The 19,775-nt window shown below is 42.4% G+C and overlaps 1 protein-coding gene and 1 long non-coding RNA gene across 2 annotated transcripts in view; both read left to right on the forward strand.

Annotated features, from left to right (window-relative positions):
• Positions 1–19,516, forward strand: part of LOC121549691 (sialic acid-binding Ig-like lectin 13) — a 45,324-nt gene extending 25,808 nt beyond the window's left edge. The window contains exon 8 of the mRNA XM_045213697.1: positions 19,240–19,516. Coding sequence (XP_045069632.1) covers positions 19,240–19,488 — 249 coding nt within the window. The 3' untranslated portion in view covers positions 19,489–19,516. The remainder of the gene's footprint in view (positions 1–19,239) is intronic.
• LOC123483511 lies at positions 11,096–11,551 on the forward strand. The gene is made up of 3 exons (XR_006658285.1): positions 11,096–11,182; positions 11,278–11,338; positions 11,497–11,551. It is a non-coding gene; the product is annotated as an uncharacterized LOC123483511 (long non-coding RNA).
• Positions 19,517–19,775: the final 259 nt, after the last annotated feature.

Here is a 19,775-nt window from a genome sequence, read left to right on the forward strand (position 1 = left end):
ACTTGGAAGACAAAATTACGCTTCGGGATGTAATTTTGATGCAAGAAGCTGCTTCTATGATCGACAAACAGCTATGGCTAGACCGAGGAGCGGTCAAAGATGCTACTGGTCTGTGGAGAAACCATGAGGGGTTGATAGTAGCGCCTCTAGACCTCTTAGGTCTGATGATTCAGGAAGCACATGGGTTAGCTCATGTTGCAAGGGGGGAGGTTAACAGGAAGATCACAAAGGAATATGGTTTTTGGGCTCCATATTTGTTTGAACAAATTGATTATATGATAGGAAGGTGCACTATCTGTCTTAAAAATAATGTTCGAAGAGGGATACCTGTTCATCAAGGTTACATTCCTACACCAAGGGGTCCTATGCGTGAGTTGGTTATTGACTTTGTTGATATGATAAAACCAGTTGATGGGAAAAGATACATGTTGGTGGTTGTAGATAGATTTTCACGATGGACGGAAGCTTGTCCAACCAAGCGTAAGGATGCTCAGTCGGTTGCCAAGTTCTTGTGTAAAGAAGTCATAAGCAGGTGGGGATTACCCGATCGAATATCCTCAGACAATGGAAGGGAATTTGTGGATAAATCAGTTAAATTGATGTTGCAAAAATTGGGAATTAAGCAACGTCTTGGAGCAGTTTATCACCCACAAAGTCAAGGGATGTGTGAAAGAATGAACGGTGTCTTGAAAAAATCGCATTGTGAAAATTTGTCAACATACAGGTCTAAACTGGATAGCGGCGCTTCCTTTAGCACTAATGGTGTGTCGCTCAAGTGAGTTACGTGATCTATGTATGACACCCCATGAGTTGGTAACAGGAAGAAGGATGCCTACGCCTTGTTTGCGAACAAGCGGAAAGGGTCCAAGCTTGGCTCTGTTGGAAGATGAAATGAGAGCGTACGTTACATATATGGCCAATTTTCATAAAAAGTTGTCCACATATGTTTCTGACAGGCAAAGACAAGAAGAGGTGCAGAAGGCGCTTGAGGAGGATAAGAGGAATACAGTACAACCGGGAGACAAAGTATTCGTAAAGGTATTCAGAAGGAAGTGGTATAACGAACGTCGTGAAGGACCATTTGAAGTGGTTCGTAGTACTGGAACAGCTGTCCAGGTTAAGGGGTCTCCTACGTGGTATCATTTGTCACATTGTGTTAAAGCGCCTACAGAAGAGGTGCCACGCGCAGAGAGAGAGGATGGAGAAAGGGGAGAACAGGAAGAGGGAGAGATTGTCAATGTTGGGGTTAACGTTGATAATGGTGACACTTCTGATGATGCCAGAGATGACTATGCAGGGGATGGAAAGGAAAGGGGATTTGGGGAAATTGATTTCCAATACGTCCCAGAAGCAACAGGGAATATTTCAGTGGGATGTGAAGCAGCAGAGACCACCAAGGGCAACTCTGTTACAGGAGAAGCTAGTGATTCAGTTAGACAAAGTAGGCCTAGACCAGTTAGGAGAAAAGTCAGACCAAAACGTTACGAAAACTAGGGATGAAGTAACAACAATGACATCAACACTTCAGTCTGTTATAACAACAGTGGGAAGCAATTTAACTCTTTCAACATTGACAGTTATTAAAGCCATAAATATATCGCATTCGATTACAAGGGAACCAATAGCTCCAGCACCAATTTTAGAAGAAAAGACTGTTATTGAGGTTAGGAGGGGTGAGACAGCTCATCTTCCGTGTAGCTGTGAGAGATGGAGTGGGGGAGGGGACGTTCCTCCCACATGGAGAGATAATTATGGAGAAGAAGTATTGTTATCAGGACCAGATGTAGAAGCGGTGCCCCCTAGTCAAAGAAAATATATTTTGTACAACAATATGGAGGGGAAGAGGGTTGTGAATGATTGTTCACTTATTTTGCGTAATGTTACAGAGAAAGATCAGGGAGAATATATGTGTACTTATCTAGTGCAAGCATTAACATTTGTTCCGGTTAAGAATTATTGGTTAAAAGGCTATGTAGTTCGTAAAGTAACGCTTATAATGGAAAAATTGAGGTCTGTTGTAGCCTCCACAGTCACCGAAGGAGTTCAGGATAAGTTTATTACAGTAGTCACTCCAACAATAAATAATACACAGAGTATATCGGTAACTTTCCCACTAGAAGTAATTAAGGGTGTTAATTCATCAACTAAATCAACTACTTTAATGGTAACTTTGGAAGGATTTAATGGTACGACGGCAATAACAAATGTAGGAAGTATGACACCGACACCGACAACAACTTTTCTAAAAGTAAAGGATGTAGCAGGAATGACTCAGCAAATAGTGGTAGAGAATAATATAGGTTCATCTGAAATAGTACAGGATAATATCATGGAGGTACAGGATGAGTTCTTTGGGTTCAACCTAACATCAGAAGATACATCTGATCAATACCGCTCGTTAGGGAAAAGAGAAGCTAAATGGAAAGCATATGGATTTGATTAGTCTGTTTTAAAGATTAAAGATGAGTGGGCAGGGAGAAATCTTTGGTTCCAGCAGTTAACTCATTCTGTAAGATCAGTGAGGAATCTTGAGGGTCCATGTCTGTTGAGAATTCCAGCACCAGAGACGTGGGATTCCATTTTAGAGACGGTCGCTCAACCGCTATCAAGTGTGTGTCAGTCCTATGCGTTGAGATGGCTGTTGTATCAGCAACGAGCATTGACAGATAAAGTAATGTCGTTGTCACAACATTTGTTTAAGCCTAGGTATAAGTGTTCTTGGTTAAATGAATTACCCTATGTGAATTTGTTGGATGGTAAAGAAAGTCAGGTAACAGCGAACCCTGAAGCATTTGAGGTGAAAGCAGTGAGGGCTAAAAGTTGTTTTTGTTCTAATAAAACAGATGATGTAAAGGGTATGTTCATGGGAATATCAGATTGTGATGATTATATGATGACTTTGGATAAGCACGAACATAAGGTTAGAGAGGACAAATATAATGTAACTTTTTATGTACCAGGTAGTAAGAAGAGCAGGACTTTGATGGTGAAAGATCAGCTTTTGCCTGTCAATGTAACTATTGGGAATTTTAGAGATATTTGGTGGGTTTGTGGTGATAAAGCATATATATTCTTACCCTATGGATGGACAGGATGTTGTTACATGTCGACGTTGAAGCTTCCATATGAGGTTTTTACCATTAAAAGAGGGGTAGCACCGAACACAGATCAATCTGAAACTAGAGTTGAAAACAGGGTGAAAAGAGACATGGCTACATTTAATAATCTTGAAGCCTACCATTGGAGAATAAGTCTGGGAGAGAAGTGGGGACTCGGTCTTTTTCCATGGTATGGTGTAACATTTTTGGCAGATCATATTGATAATATTACATATACGTTGCAGGGGTTTGCGAATGAAACAATAAGAGGGTTTAACCTCCTGTCAAATACTCAAAGAAGTCACAGACTGACGCTGTTGAAACATGACATGGCTCTTGACTATATTTTAGCAAAACAAGGTGGCTTATGTTTGGCTATGAATCTAACGGGGGATGATTGTTATACTTTGATCCCAGATAGTTCCGATAATATCACGAGTGTTATAGATGCGTTGAAGAATATAAGGGATGCGTTTGGGAGATCTGAGGGAGCTGGATGGTCAGCGAAGTCTTGGTTGCAAGATCAGTTAGGCTCAATAGGAGCAGTGATGGTTCAGATTTTAGTTGCAGCTCTGATAGCGTTGTGTGTCATGTTTTGCTTTTGTACTTTGTTACTGACCTTTGCGAAAGCTATGATATTAAGATGGGTTGGTGTTGTGATGCCTGGAGACAACACTCAGATGCCGTTGTTGACTGTTCCGGATCTGGATGAAGATGGACAAGGGGGTCTGGATGGAGTACTAATGGATAAATATCCTTTTTGATTATTTGATCATTTTTCATTTTTTTTTCAATATTAGTGTGATTTTTTGTATGATTTTATGAATCAAAGGGGGGGAATAGGATAATGTGATTCATACATCATTTATATATCATTTTTATATTCTTAGTTGATATCATTTATATATCATTTTTATATTCTTAGTTGATATTGATGTTTAATTTGAAAGTGTTGTTTTGCAAAAGATACAGTTTGGTCTTTTCTTTTCTTCCAGAAGCATTTGGGGGAACATGTAGAGATTGAAATACTCAAACAAGGACAATATGAAGGGACAATGACTGGAGGAGATGAAACAAAGAGGGTGTGGAAAGATTCCGAATCCATCATCAACAATCCATTGGAAGTCGAGACTACGGGAAGATGAAGTGTAGTGGACTACATTCCAGTGTCTGCAATGAAATATAGACATATTTCATGTGTAATACATAATTTGTGTCATGCTCTTACGTATTAATTTTTGTAGAATGATGTTTGATGTTATTGGATACATGTGGGGATCTTAGATGTTTTTGTTTATTTCGTTGATGCTTAGGGACACGGAGTCTAGGCAGGGAGAGGTCCACTGTAGGGTCCAATGGGTTGACCAGCCTTAGAGTGGACATTTTTGGATAGTATTTTGTTTGCAGGGGCTTACATGTGTATTTAATTGCATCATAGTTTCAAATGCATTTACATGGTTTATGAGTTTATCTGGAGTATCTAGGTGGTTGCCTGGGGCAGAGGGACCGTGAGAGAATTTTACTGTCTTGATTGATGGATGGATGGATTTGGAACGAAGGTTGCCGGACAGTTTTTTCGCTCTCACACTCCATAAAGATTTGTTAATATTTCATAGTAATGTATTCACACTTCATAAACAGTTATTCATATTTCATAGAAAGGTATTTACACTCTAGAGAATAATGTTTTTTGGTTTAATGTTAAAGATACTCAATAAGATAAATTGTTACTTGTCATAATCCTATTCTGTTTGGTTTCGAGACTTTTAGGTAGTCTCGAAGGGGGGAAATGTCGTGTATTAGGATTATGCCTTTGTTAAATGTTTTTATGATCTTAGTTCAAATGTAGCCGTTTGGAGGGTGACGCCCCAGGGGATAGGTGATTGGACGAAAAAGGGAGCAACCCATTTTTGCCATTGTTTATAAGTAGGAGCTAGACAAAGGGGGAGTCAGAAGCATTCAGATTAATTTGGGAAGGTGCTTCTCCAGACACCGCGGGTCTGTAACTTATGCTGTAAACGTGTGATATTAATAAAAGCCTCTAATCACGGTGCAGCCTAAGCGGACTCTTTGTTGACAGCAATAACCACCCACATCCGACGGGACACGATACTATCACCCGTGATAAACCTGAGTGCACAATGGTAAATAGCATCCAGTGGTTTTAATGTGTTTGCCGATGCATGCATATAGATAATATCACCATAATCTAAAACGGACATAAAAGTAGCCTGCACAATTTGTTTTCTATTTACGGAGGACAGACAAGCCCTGTTTCTGTAAAGGAACCCTATCTTGAATTTGAGCTTTTTTCCCAATTCAGTAACATGTTTTTTAAAAGAAAGCCTATCATCTAACCATACCCCCTAAGTATTTATATGCAGAGACCTGTTTGATTTGAGTACCATCCAAGCTAGTGATTACAAAAGTGTTTCTAATTGAGAGTTTAGACCTAGAAAAAAACATGACATTTGTTTTCTTAGCGTTTAAAACAAGTTTAAGCTGTAAAAGAGACCCCTGTAGTATCCTAAAATCAGACTCCAACTGCATTAAAGCTTGGTCCGCTGTTGGAGCAATAGAGTACATCACTGTGTCATCTGCATATAAATGGAATTTACAATATCTGACATCATCACCAATGGCACAACATTAAGAACAATATAGAGATAGATACAGTGGGGGGAAAAAAGTATTTAGTCAGCCACCAATTGTGCAAGTTCTCCCACTTAAAAAGATGAGAGAGGCCAGTAATTTTTATCATAGGTACACGTCAACTATGACAGACAAATTGAGGGAAAAAAATCCAGAAAATCACATTGTAGGATTTTTATGAATTTATTTGCAAATTATGGTGGAAAATAAGTATTTGGTCACCTACAAACAAGCAAGATGTCTGGCTCTCACAGACCTGTAACTTCTTCTTTAAGAGGCTCCTCTGTCCTCCACTCGTTACCTGTATTGATGGAACCTGTTTTAACTTGTTATCAGTATAAAAGACACCTGTCCACAACCTCAAACAGTCACACTCCAAACTCCACTATGGCCAAGACCAAAGAGCTGTCAAAGGACACCAGAAACAAAATTGTAGACCTGCACCTGGCTGGGAAGACTGAATCTGCAATAGGTAAGCAGCTTGGTTTGAAGAAATCAACTGTGGGAGCAATTATTAGGAAATGGAAGACATACAAGACCACTGATAATCTCCCCTCGATCTGGGGCTCCACGCAAGATCTCACCCCGTGGGGGTCAAAATGATCACAAGAACGGTGAGCAAAAATCCCAGAACCACACGGGGGGACCTAGTGAATGACCTGCAGAGAGCTGGGACCAAAGTAACAAAGCCTACCATCAGTAACACACTACGCCGCCAGGGACTCAAATCCTGCAGTGCCAGAGGTGTCCCCCTGCTTAAGCCAGTACATGTCCAGGCCCGTCTGAAGTTTGCTAGAGTGCATTTGGATGATCCAGAAGAGGATTGGGAGAATGTCATATGGTCAGATGAAACCAAAATAGAACTTTTTGGTAAAAACTCAACTCGTCGTGTTTGGAGGACAAAGAATGCTGAGTTGCATCCAAAGAACACCATACCTACTGTGAAGCATGGGGGGTGGAAACATCATGCTTTGGGGCTGTTTTTCTGCAAAGGGACCAGGAAAAGGGACTGAAAACCTCCTTCCATCAGCAAGGGCATTGAAGATGAAACGTGGCTGGGTCTTTCAGCATGACAATGATCCCAAACACACCGCCCGGGCAACGAAGGAGTGGCTTCGTAAGAAGCATTTCAAGGTCCTGGAGTGGCCTAGCCAGTCTCCAGATCTCAACCCCATAGAAAATCTTTGGAGGGAGTTGAAAGTCCGTGTTGCCCAGCGACAGCCCCAAAACATCACTGCTCTAGAGGAGATATGCATGGAGGAATGGGCCAAAATACCAGCAACAGTGTGTGAAAACCTTGTGAAGACTTACAGAAAACGTTTGACCTGTGTCATTGCCAACAAAGGGTATATAACAAATTATTGAGAAACTTTTGTTATTGACCAAATACTTATTTTCCACCATAATTTGCAAATAAATTCATAAAAAATCCTACAATGTGATTTTCTGGAGAAAAAAAATCTCATTTTGTCTGTCATAGTTGACGTGTACCTATGATGAAAATTACAGGCCTCTCTCGTCTTTTTAAGTGGGAGAACTTGCACAATTGATGGCTGACTAAATACTTTTTTCCCCCACTGTATATATAATGAAGAAGAGATATACTTGTTTTTGTGGAACAGACCAGAGAAAGCATGCCTGCTATATGTATTGTGATGTCACGAGAGGCTGTGTCCTGGAGGGACGTTACATCCCCCTGAGGTGGCTGCAAACCCAGACAGCTATGGCTCCATCTGCTGGTATGGTCGGGAACTCCACCCCTGTATGGCCAATCTTCCCACGCAGCTGAAACAAATGAGGAGCTGATGAGCTGAAGGTTTGTGGAAGGGAAGAGACACACTGAGGGAGTGTGTGGGGGGTGAAGAGACACAGTCTCCAACCTGGGCTCTCTGGAGGACAAGAGTGCTGCACGTCCACTTCCATGAGGAATATAAGGATTTGGAGATACTTACCTTTGGGAAATACTCACCTTTGGATATATGCACCTGTGGAAATACGTGAGAGATTTTGGAAGGACTTTTGGCTGGGTTGGCCACTAGCTGCAACGTGGACTACAGTAAGGCTGGGGAAAAGTTATCTGAGCGAGTGAGAATTATGATTTTGGATGTGGAAGAGACATCCCTGAACTGTTAACCCTTAAAGAGCCACAAGAGAACAGAATTTTGTTATATTTTCGTTAATTTCCCAAGACCTATAATAAAATCCTTGTTTTGTTTGAACCTTGTCTCCTTGCACTACTTGAGCAATCCCGCTGAAAGCTGTGTAGCCTCTCGTGACGTCACAGATGGTGGAGAATACGGGCACGCTCAAGCGTTAATAGTGCATGTCAGAGGAGGATACCGAAGGTTTGATCACCCAGTTTTCCAAGTTGGCCGTAGGCTCCCCGCCGACTGAAATGGAGGACATATTGAAAGCCCTTGTTGCTGGCCAGCAAGCCCAGATGCAAGCAAACGTGGCTCTCTTGGAGGAGCAAAGAAAGCCAACCTTCTGAAGGCAGAGGAATTGCAGTTGCAGAGACAGAGGGTGGTCCAAAATACCCGCCCAATAAAGGCAAGTGACTTTATATCTAAGATGGGAGCTACCGATGACATTGAGGCATACCTGCATGCATTTGAGGCCACGGCCACTAGGAAGCCTGGCCCAAGCAACAGTGGGTTGGTCTGTTAGCCCCCTTTCTAACCGGGGAATCGCTGAATGCTGTCCGGGACCTGGGCCCTGACCAGGTTACTGACTATGATGCCCTGAAGTCTGAGATCCTCAGCAGATATGGACTCACAAAGTTTGGTATGGCCCAGCGCTTTCACAGCTGGACCTTCCAACCAGACCAACCTCCTCGGGCGCAGATGCATGAACTTGTCCGAATCGCAAGGAAATGGCTGGATCCGCAGAGGAATACAGCAGCGGCGGTGGTGGAGGCCGTTGTGGTGGATCGTTACCTACGCGCCCTGCCTTATGAGGCAAAAACGGTTCATCAGTCAACAGGCCTTGACCACGGCTGATCTGACCGTGGAAGCTGTGGAAAAGTACCAGGCCACAGCGGAGATGCTGAATGCTTCCCGAAAAGACCCCAGGAGTGCGGCCCCACCACAAATGGGAAGAACCCGTCCAAAGGACCCCAAGGTCTCGAACCCAGCCACGCCAGGACTTATCCCGGCTCCAGGGGGAGCCAGAAACCAGGCGGGTCCAAGAAGAGTACACCAGGAGGGGGAAACTTCGACAGTGTTACCGGTGTGGGGAGATGGGACATATCTCCTGGCAGTGTGGGGAAACCAGCTGATGAACCTATGCCCACTGCGGAGTCCTCCAGCTCAGCACCCACACACCGTTTTGCCTCGCTCTTGGGAGTCGTAGATGGCGGCCCAGATCGACCCCCACCTGCCCGGTAACTGTGAATCACCATGATGTGGAGGCCTTACTGGATTCTGGTAGCCGGGCCACCCTGGTGCGTAAGGATTTGGTGGGCCCAACGTGTCTGACCCCGGGGAAAGTCCTCCCAGTTTCCTGTGTCCATGGGGACACCAGAGAATACCCCATTACTGAACTTACAATGACCAGCACACGGGGAACCATACACACGACGGCGGGGGTGGTTGATTCCTCCCCGTCCCTGTCCTAATTGGACGAGACTGCCCAGCCTTTTACCCACTCTGGAGAGAGTCTCAGGAGAGGATAACCCGAGTACCTCGGAAACGGAGAGGCAAGACTCATCCTGGGAAGGCTCCGGTGCAATCCTCCGAGTTACTCACTCCCGCCCGGGCTCTGATAGGGATGGCAGGTGCCCAGACCGACACAGAGACGGAGTTACAGAATCTGGACAAAGAACTGTCTGGTCTGAAGGGGACCGCTGAGAGGTATCGTTTGTTAAAGCAACAGTTAGACATGAAGACAGAAGAGTTAGATATCCTCCAGGCTAAACTCCAACAGAGCTCCTTCCTAAGCAACAGGAGGAGCTGGAGAGGCTGCGCAGGACCATCGAGGAGTGTGAGGAGACCCTGCGCAGTAGTAAGGAGGTCCAGAAGAAGGCAGAGGAGAAGTACAAGGTGTTGGAGAAGAAGATGAAGAATGCGGAGGCAGAGAGAGAGAAGGAACTGAAAGCTGCTCAACAGAAGCTAAACTCAGCTAAAACCAAGGCTGATGCGTTCAGTAAGAAACTCAAGGAGAGACAACAGGAGGCTGAGTCCCTGGTCCTAGAGTTGGAGGAGTTGAAGAGAGAGCAGTCTGGCAAGCACCACGGCAATGCGGACGCCCTCTCCCGGCGGGATGCCTTCTTCGCTGCCTTTACCCCGACGAGGACGTCGGTCCCGAGGAGGGGGATGTGTGATGTCACGAGAGGCTGTGTCCTGGAGGGACGTTACATCCCCCTGAGGTGGCTGCAAACCCAGACAGCTATGGCTCCATCTGCTGGTATGGTCGGGAACTCCACCCCTGTATGGCCAATCTTCCCACGCAGCTGAAACAAATGAGGAGCTGATGAGCTGAAGGTTTGTGGAAGGGAAGAGACACACTGAGGGAGTGTGTGGGGGGTGAAGAGACACAGTCTCCAACCTGGGCTCTCTGGAGGACAAGAGTGCTGCACGTCCACTTCCATGAGGAATATAAGGATTTGGAGATACTTACCTTTGGGAAATACTCACCTTTGGATATATGCACCTGTGGAAATACGTGAGAGATTTTGGAAGGACTTTTGGCTGGGTTGGCCACTAGCTGCAACGTGGACTACAGTAAGGCTGGGGAAAAGTTATCTGAGCGAGTGAGAATTATGATTTTGGATGTGGAAGAGACATCCCTGAACTGTTAACCCTTAAAGAGCCACAAGAGAACAGAATTTTGTTATATTTTCGTTAATTTCCCAAGACCTATAATAAAATCCTTGTTTTGTTTGAACCTTGTCTCCTTGCACTACTTGAGCAATCCCGCTGAAAGCTGTGTAGCCTCTCGTGACGTCACAGAATCTTGGCATGATACAGTTGTAGGATCTTAATTTGATCACTATTTTGTTGCTGAGAAGTTTCTTGCACCGCAGGAAATGCAGATAAGCTTTGTGATATACATAAATTCACTAAACACCTGCACCAAAAAAGTGGTTATATTAATAGTATTGCACTTTTCATGTAGCCTTATTTTGGAGAGCTAATAGCCTAACCATCAATGGAACAACATTATGGACTAGACGTTAAAATACTTTTTGCTGCAGGATTATTTTGCTGCAACAATACTGGTCAAATTAAGATCTTACATCTGTACATCTACAGTACACGTGTAATTTGTAATATTAGACAATGTGCTAAATGTTTCCTCTTTTTGGAACAGATGACCATAATATGTGCTTTATTTACAGGGCAAGATGAGCCTGTTAACCCAAAGGTTTATGAGATTATAGGAAAAACCTTGCCGTTGTTTTTCCTTTTCAGCCTGATCGTGTTCTTTGCATGGTAATAAGCTATTCCAAGCCTCAATGCAAACATATTTATCATGCTGTTTGTGCTTTTGTATATGAAAACCTAAATGATTTATTCTTGTCTTCCAGGAGGAGGAGAACATCTAGACTCTCCAATGGGTTTGAAATGACAGACCGTTCATAGGGACAGGTGGGAATGTTAGTCATCTTTTAAAACCCATCTAGAATGTGCATTTAAGGAAGAATTGAATGAAAAATGTGTTGTATAACCAACTGTAACTATGAAGTCATTCTTCTTCTGAAGTGTCGGTCCTGACACCTGTTCCTTTCTCTGTGTTCTCTCCTCAGAACTCCCCGGTTGGTACGGTGTGCTCTAACCAGGCCACAGTCGGGAGAGGGGAACAGGAACCACCACTTAACTACCTAGATGGGCTTTATGTACAAGTGAATAAAAGAGGTGCATTTTAAGTATTTTGCCAATGGGTATTAAGTGTTTATGTAGATTCATGTCATTATGTATCTGTTTTCTATTGGTACTTTAGTTACTTTTATATTTGTGTGCTCTTTGATTATATGCATTTTGTATAATTTATTTTGAGCCAATTCATTTTGAGTGTTGAGTTCACAGAGCATCCGTTTAATGGGTTCCAGTATAGAGGAACTGCTGAGTTCAACTATCTTACTGAAGGCAGTTTAAGACCATATAAAGTCAATGATGACTTAGGAGAGAAGACACAGTTAGTTGGAGAGACAGTGGTCTGATACAAGACAGGAAGTTGGTGAAGTATGTCTACATGACGGCAGAATGGTGTTAACATCTACTAGTCACTGTTTCTCTGCATCTTTTGTGCAGTTACCAGAATAATAATATTATCTATTTTAACTTTATATCTATTTAGAAGTTATTGTGTCAGATTTTATGTTGAGTGTTAAACCAGACAAACAATTGGGACTGAATTTAAGGTTGTTTATTAATTGCACTGTAATCAAAACATTTACAATCAATTTCCATGAAATCTTTTGGTCTTATTGGTCCAACATTTTACATATCTCATTAAAATGTAATACATTGAGATGTTGTGTCACTGGCCTACACACAGTACCCCATAATGTGGAATTATGTTTTTTTTTTAAATAAAAAAAATAAAAAATGAAAAGCTGAACTGTCTCGAGTCAATATATATTCAACCCCTTTCTTATGGCAAGCCTAAATAAGTTCAGGAGTAAAGATTTGCATAACAAGTCACATAAGTTACATTGATTCACTCTGTGTGCAATACTAGAGTTTAAAATGATTTTTGAATGACTACCTCATCTCTGTACCCCACACATACAATAATATGTAATGTCCCTCAGTCGAGCAGCGAATTTCAAACAGATTCAACCACGAAGACCAGGGCGCTTTTCCAATGCCTCACAAAGAAGGGCACCTATTGGAAGATGGGTGTATCCCTTTGAGCATGGTGAAGTTATTAATTACAATTTGGATGTTTTATCTATACACACAGTCACTAAAAAGATACAGGCTTCATTCCTAACTCAGTTTCGCTCGTGGTAATGTGTTTCATGCCATTCCATTTGGACCGTTCCAGCCATTATTATGAGCCGTTCTCCCCTCAGCAGCCTCCACTGATTTCACCATTAGGCCATTGGTGACTTTAAAACAGTTACAAAGTTTAATGGCTGAGGATGGATCAACAACGTTGTTGTTACTCCACAATACTAACCTAAATGACAGAGTGAAAAGAAGGAAACATTTACAGAATCAACATATTCCAAAACATTCATTCTGTTTGCAATAAGGCACTGAAGTAAAACTGCAAAACATTTGGCTAAGAAATTAACTACATGTTCTGAATACAAAGTGTTATGTTTGGGGCAAATCCAACACAACACATCACTGAATACCACTATTCATATTTTCAAGCATGGTGATGGCTGCACCATGTTATGGGTATGCTTGTCATCAAGTTTTTGATTGTGCAAATGTTGTACAATCCAGGTGTGCAAAGCTCTTAGAGACTTACCCAGAAAGACTCACAGCTGTAATCGCTGCAAAAAGTGACTCTAACATGCATTGACTCAGGGGTGTGAATGCTTATGCAAATGAAATATTTCTGTATTTCATTTTCAATAAAACTCCAAACTTTTCTAAAAACATATTTTCACTTTGTTATTATGGGTTATTGTGTGTAAATGGGTGAGAAAACAAATACATAATCAATGTTTTATTCAGGCATTAACACAACAAAATGTAGAATAAGTCAAGGGGTATCAAAACAAAGCAGTATTGCAGTTCTTGACACAAACCGGTGCGCCTTGCACCTACTACCACACGTCGTTCAAAGGCACTTAAACATGTTTGTCTTGCCCAATCACCCTATAAATGGCACACATACACAATCCGGCCCTGTGTCGCGGTTCCCCAAATGCCGTAGTCCGGCCCTGGTTAGGAGAGCATTTTCACTAACCATACCCCCCCTCTACATAAACTGCTATTATGCTAAGCACAGGAAAAATGCTGGAGGAAAACCTGGTTCAGTCTGCTTTTCAAAAGACACTGGGAGACAAATTCACCTTTCAGCAGGACAATAACCTAAAACACAAGGCCAAATATACAGTGAAGTTGCTTACCAAGATGACATTGAATGTTCCTGAGTGGCCTAGTTACAGTTTTGACTTATATCGGCTTGAAAATCTATGGCAAGACTTGAAAATGGCTCTCTAACAATGATCAACAATCAACTTGACAGAGCTTGAAGATTTTATTTATTTATATTTCAGTCATTTAGCAGACGCTCTTATCCAGAGCGACTTACAGTTAGTGAGTGCTTACATTTTTATTTTATTTTCATACTGGCCATCCGTGGGAATCGAACCCACAACCCTGGCGTTGCAAGCGCCATGCTCTTCCAACTGAGTTACACAGGGCTCATTATTGAAAATAATGTGCAATTATTGTACAATCCAGGTGTGCAAAGCTCTTAGAGACTTACCCAGAAAGACTCACAGCTGTAATCGCTGCCAAAGGTGATTCAGTCATGTATTGATTCAGGGGTGTGAATACTTATATAAATCAGATATTTTTGTATTTCATTTTCAATGAATGTGCAAACATTTCTAAAAACATATTTTCACTTTGTTATTATTGGGTATCAATACTTTCTGAAGGCACTGTATACTTCATTGCAAGATGTCAGTAAAGATGCTGTTAAACATTGTTCTGATCTATCACCTAATACCTACTCATATATCCATTGACAGTGTTCGGTAGCCTGAACTGCATACAGACAAGTCTTTTCATCGTATTATTTTACCCACATATAGGCAAAGCAGTTTCCACCAAACTGAAATGAGCTTGTTAGTCCCTTTTCTGTCAGTCCCACCATATCCCCATCCCCACCATATTGCAGCATCAGCATAGTGTAGTGTCCAATAGTCCATACTTTCTCTCTAAATCATCTGGTCCCTCCACCTCTCAATTCCTGACCCTGTCCTCCAGAGCCTTCAGCTCTCCCTCCACCTGTTGGGGGAGGTTGGCTCTCAACTGCAGGGTAAAGTACGCCCTCGGCTCCTGGGTCTCCTTCTCCCAAAAGTTTGATGAGGTTTTTGTCTAGAAGGGATACAGCTTTTGTCAAAATTGACTTTTACTAGCAGGTTTAGGAGAACATATGCAGCAGGTTCGGATACTTAACGTGGCAGGTTAGGGAAATTAGATTAAGGTAAGAGAAAGGGTTATGGTTAGCTAAAATGCTAAACAAATTCAACTTTTGAAATCAATTTGACAAAAGCTGTATCCCATCTAGACATTACTGAAAGGGCGACCATGTCCACCTTGCCGCTCATGCCCTGCAGGTCGCTGGCTCTCTCCTGTGGAACCCGGGACACTCTTTTCAAGCCACTTAAATAAGAAGTGATTTTGGTAGCAGGTTAGGAGCAGGGCTGCATTACTGAATGGCCCCAGACAGCATATGATAGCAAAATGTGTAGAATAGCAGGAAATTAGCTTTAAAGCTGCAACATTTTCTGTCAGCTTCATGACAAAATGTGTAGAATAGCATTATAAAACTGTAAATACTTATCCCTGCACCATGACAAAATGGGTTGAAATGCACTCTGCACCATGGCAAAATGGGTTGAAATGCTCTCTGCACCATGGCAAAATGGGTTGAAATGCTCTTTGCACCATGGCAAAATGGGTTGAAATGCTCTCTGCACCATGGCAAAATGGGTTGAAATGCTCTCTGCACCATGGCGAAATGGGTTGAAATGCAGTAAGTAAAGGGGGGGTTGTGCCGCGGTGCCCCAAAGGCCGTAGTCCGGCCCTGGTTAGGAGAGCATTTTCACTAACCATAACCCTTAACTGTAATCCTCCTAACTTGAAAACGACTGAAAACTACGAAAATGTCCATTCCATATCGAAGTGGCGTGAAAAGAGTGTTTCTATGTGGCATCCAGCCCACCAGGCTCTGCTTGGCAAATAGACTTCAAAGAGGAAGTGAAGCAAGAAAAATAGGAAGTTATTGAAGGAGAAGTTGAGTGGTGTGTGAGAATCAGTCAGATACAATTACAGTTACTTTGTTTCATACCAAGTCTGTTTATCAGTTTGAAAAATGATGTGAGAACAATGTGTTTTGTATCGAACTCAAAGTTAACTTTCTTTTTCTGTCTTGTGTAAAATTAATAGTGGATTTTGGTTTATGATTTAGCTCAATAAAAAAAAAAAATCCACGTACATACCCATTGAAGCCTGGGAGACAGGGAAGAGGGAGATGGTTATATTACCTAAAGTTTCCTTTATTATATTTATTGATGTATCAGGGGAGGACTTAGCAATTTGGGGGCCTGTTTCAACATGCTGTTGAGGTGTTCTTCTACCCCCAAAAAGGGACATTACCCCCCCCCCCCCCCTACATAAACTGCTATTATGCTAAGCACAGGAAAAATGCTGGAGGAAAACCTGGTTCAGTCTGCTTTTCAAAAGACACTGGGAGACAAATTCACCTTTCAGCAGGACAATAACCTAAAACACAAGGCCAAATATACAGTGAAGTTGCTTACCAAGATGACATTGAATGTTCCTGAGTGGCCTAGTTACAGTTTTGACTTATATCGGCTTGAAAATCTATGGCAAGACTTGAAAATGGCTGTCTAGCAATGATAAACAATCAACTTGACAGAGCTTGAAGATTTTATTTATTTATATTTCAGTCATTTAGCAGACGCTCTTATCCAGAGCGACATACAGTTAGTGAGTGCTTACATTTTTATTTTATTTTCATACTGGCCCTCCGTGGGAATCGAACCCACAACCATGGCGTTGCAAGCGCCATGCTCTACCAACTGAGTTACACAGGGCTCATTATTGAAAATAATGTGGAATTATTGTACAATCCAGGTGTGCAAAGCTCTTAGAGACATACCCAGAAAGACTCACAGCTGTAATCGCTGCCAAAGGTGATTCAGTCATGTATTGATTCAGGGGTGTGAATACTTATATAAATCAGATATTTTTGTATTTCATTTTCAATGAATGTGCAAACAATTCTAAAAACATATTTTCACTTTGTTATTATTGGGTATCAATACTTTCTGAAGGCACTGTATACTTCATTGCAAGATGTCAGTAAGATGCTGTTAAACATTGTTCTGATCTATCACCTAATACCTACTCATATATCCATTGACAGTGTTCGGTAGCCTGAACTGCATACAGACAAGTCTTTTCATCGTATTATTTTACATTTTACCCACATAGAGGAAAAGCAGTTTCCACCAAACTGAAATGAGCTTGTTAGTCCCTTTTCTGTCAGTCCCACCATATCCCCATCCCCACCATATTGCAGCATCAGCATAGTGTAGTGTCCAATAGTCCATACTTTCTCTCTTCTCTCTCTGAATCATCTGGTCCCTCCACCTCTCAATTCCTGACCCTGTCCTCCAGAGCCTTCAGCTCTCCCTCCACCTGTTGGGGGAGGTCGGCTTTCACCTGCTGGGTAAAGGACACCCTAAGCTCCTGGGTCTCCTTCTCCCAGAAGGCCTTGGGCAGGTCCAAGAGGGTTTTGTTCAGAAGGGATACAGCTTTTGTCAAAATTGCCTTTTACTTAGCGATTTGGGGTCCCGTTTCAAAAAGCTGTTGTCTTGTCCTAACCCCAAAAAGGGATTTACCCCTCCCCCCTCCCCCCACTTTGTGTTAAGAATCAGTCAGTGGGCAGCTGAGGCCCATTTCATTTGAAACTGGTGAAACATGGCTAAGGCCACCTCTGCAATGTCTCAAGTGACTGAAACAAATTGTGCAAAAGTAGAAGGTTCATTAGAAAATGTCAATGTTCATAGCACTTACAGTGGGGAGAACAAGTATTTGATACACTGCCGATTTTGCAGGTTTTCCTACTTACAAAGCATGTAGAGGTCTGTAATTTTTATTGTGAAGTGGAATCTTCTAGGAGCAACAACATCTCAGCCGCGAAGCGGTAAGCCACACAAGCTCAGAAAACGGGACAGCTGAGTGCTGAAGCGCATAGTTCGTAAATATAATCTGACCTCAGTTGCAACATTCACTACCGAGTTCCAAACTGCCTCTGGAAGCAATGTCAGCACTATAACTATTTGTGGGGAGCTTCATGAAATGGGTTTCCATGGCCGAGCAGCCGCACACAAGCCTAAGATCAACAAGCGCAATGCCAAGAATCGTCTGGAGTGGTGTAAGGCTCACCGCCATTGGACTCTGGAGAATAGGAAACCAGTTCTCTGGAGTGATGAATCCTGCTTCACCATCTGGCAGTCCGACGGACAAATCTGGGTTTGACGGATGCCAGGAGAACGCTACCTTCCCCAATGCATAGGTCCAGCTGTTATGTTTGGTGGAGGAGGAATAATGGTCTGGAGCTGATTTTCATGGTTTGGGCTAGATCCCTTAGTTTCAGTGAAGGAACATCTTAATGCTACAGTGGAGGCTGTTATAACAGCAAAGGGGGGACCATGTCACGATCGTTACCGGATGAAGCGGACCAAGGCGCAGCGTGATAAACGTACATACTTTATTCAGTACTTAACACGAACAAAACAACAAACGAAACGTGAAGTCCTAGGTTAAATAACACAAACCTTTCGGAACAAGATCCCACAATTGACTAGTGCCAAACGGGCTGCCTAAGTATGGTCCCCAATCAGAGACAACGAGCTAAAGCTGTCTCTGATTGGGAACCACCCTGGCCAACATAGAAACTAAACGATCTAGAACAAAAACCAATGAAAACTAAACATAGAAAATCCACACCCTGGCTCAACAATTAAGAGTCCCCAGAGCCAGGGCGTGACAGACCAACTCCATATTAATATTAATGCCCATGATTTTGGAATGAGATGTTTGACGAGCAGGTGTCCACATACTTTTGTTCATGTTGTGTACTTTAGTGATCTTTTTGTGAGAAATGATCATAATATGTGCTGTATTTTCAGGGCAAGAAGAGCCTGTTAACCCAATGGTTTCTGGGATTGCAGCAGGAACTCTGGGGGTCTTTCTGCTTATCAGCCTGATCAGTCTTTATGGATGGTAAAAACTATTCCTGGCATCAATGCAAAACTATTTATTTATGTTGTGTTTGTGCTTTTGCATATGAAAACCCTCTCAGTGCATTCAGAATACCTTTCTAAATGTCTTCCAGGAGGAGAAACTCTAGGCTCCCGATGGACTTGAAAGGACGGACAATCCACAGGGACAGGTGGGTATAAGACTCAACTTTCAAAACACATCTACAAAGTGTATCTAAGGATGTACTGAATTAATGATGAAACTATCCAAAGCCATGAGGTTAACATCATTTTAGAGGAAGTTCAGGGGGAGATGACCACACTGATAGCAATGCTACGTCTTGTGAGAACATTGAATGATAACAGAATAGCTGTTGGACTTTGACAATGTTTTCTGTAGATTGGAGCTCATTTGTTGTCAAAATGTAATTATTTTCTTCTGTCAATTGTCATTGACATCCCCTCAGTATGTGTTGTGTAACCTGCTGACTTTAGAGTTTTACAAATGACTGAGCTTAGAACTTTACACCTGTTCCTCTCTCTGTGTTCTCTCCACAGAACTCCCCGGTTGGGACGGTGTGTGTTAACCAGACCACAGCCAGAGAGAAACCAGAGGAACCTGCAGAAGACCAGCCTGAAGAGATCCACTATGGTGACATAGACTTCTCCAAACTACGGCCCAAAGAGACCCCAGCTGCAGCCCAGGACAGGAACAGGGTCCAGGGGCAGGAGAGTGAGTACGCTGAAGTCAATGTGACCAGGAGAGGGCCCCAGGAACCACACCTTAACTACATAGATGGGCTTTAAGAGATAAAAGAGGTGCATTTTAAGTATTTTGCCAATGTGTAGTAAATGTTTTTACGTACAGTATCGTCGTTGTGTATTTGTTTTCTGTTGGTACTTTTGATACATTTATAATTGTGTGCTCTTTGATTATCTGCATATTTGTAGAATTTTCTGGGATTAAAAGTGTTTAACTGCTACTATAGTGGTGATACGATGATGTAGGCTACTCTTTATTTTAGACCATTCATTTTGAGTGTTGAGTTCACAGAGCATCTGTTTAATGGGTTCCAGTATAGAGGAACTGCTGA

This window comes from Coregonus clupeaformis, unplaced genomic scaffold (genome assembly GCF_020615455.1).
Source record: "Coregonus clupeaformis isolate EN_2021a unplaced genomic scaffold, ASM2061545v1 scaf0140, whole genome shotgun sequence".
Classification (NCBI taxonomy): domain Eukaryota; kingdom Metazoa; phylum Chordata; class Actinopteri; order Salmoniformes; family Salmonidae; genus Coregonus; species Coregonus clupeaformis.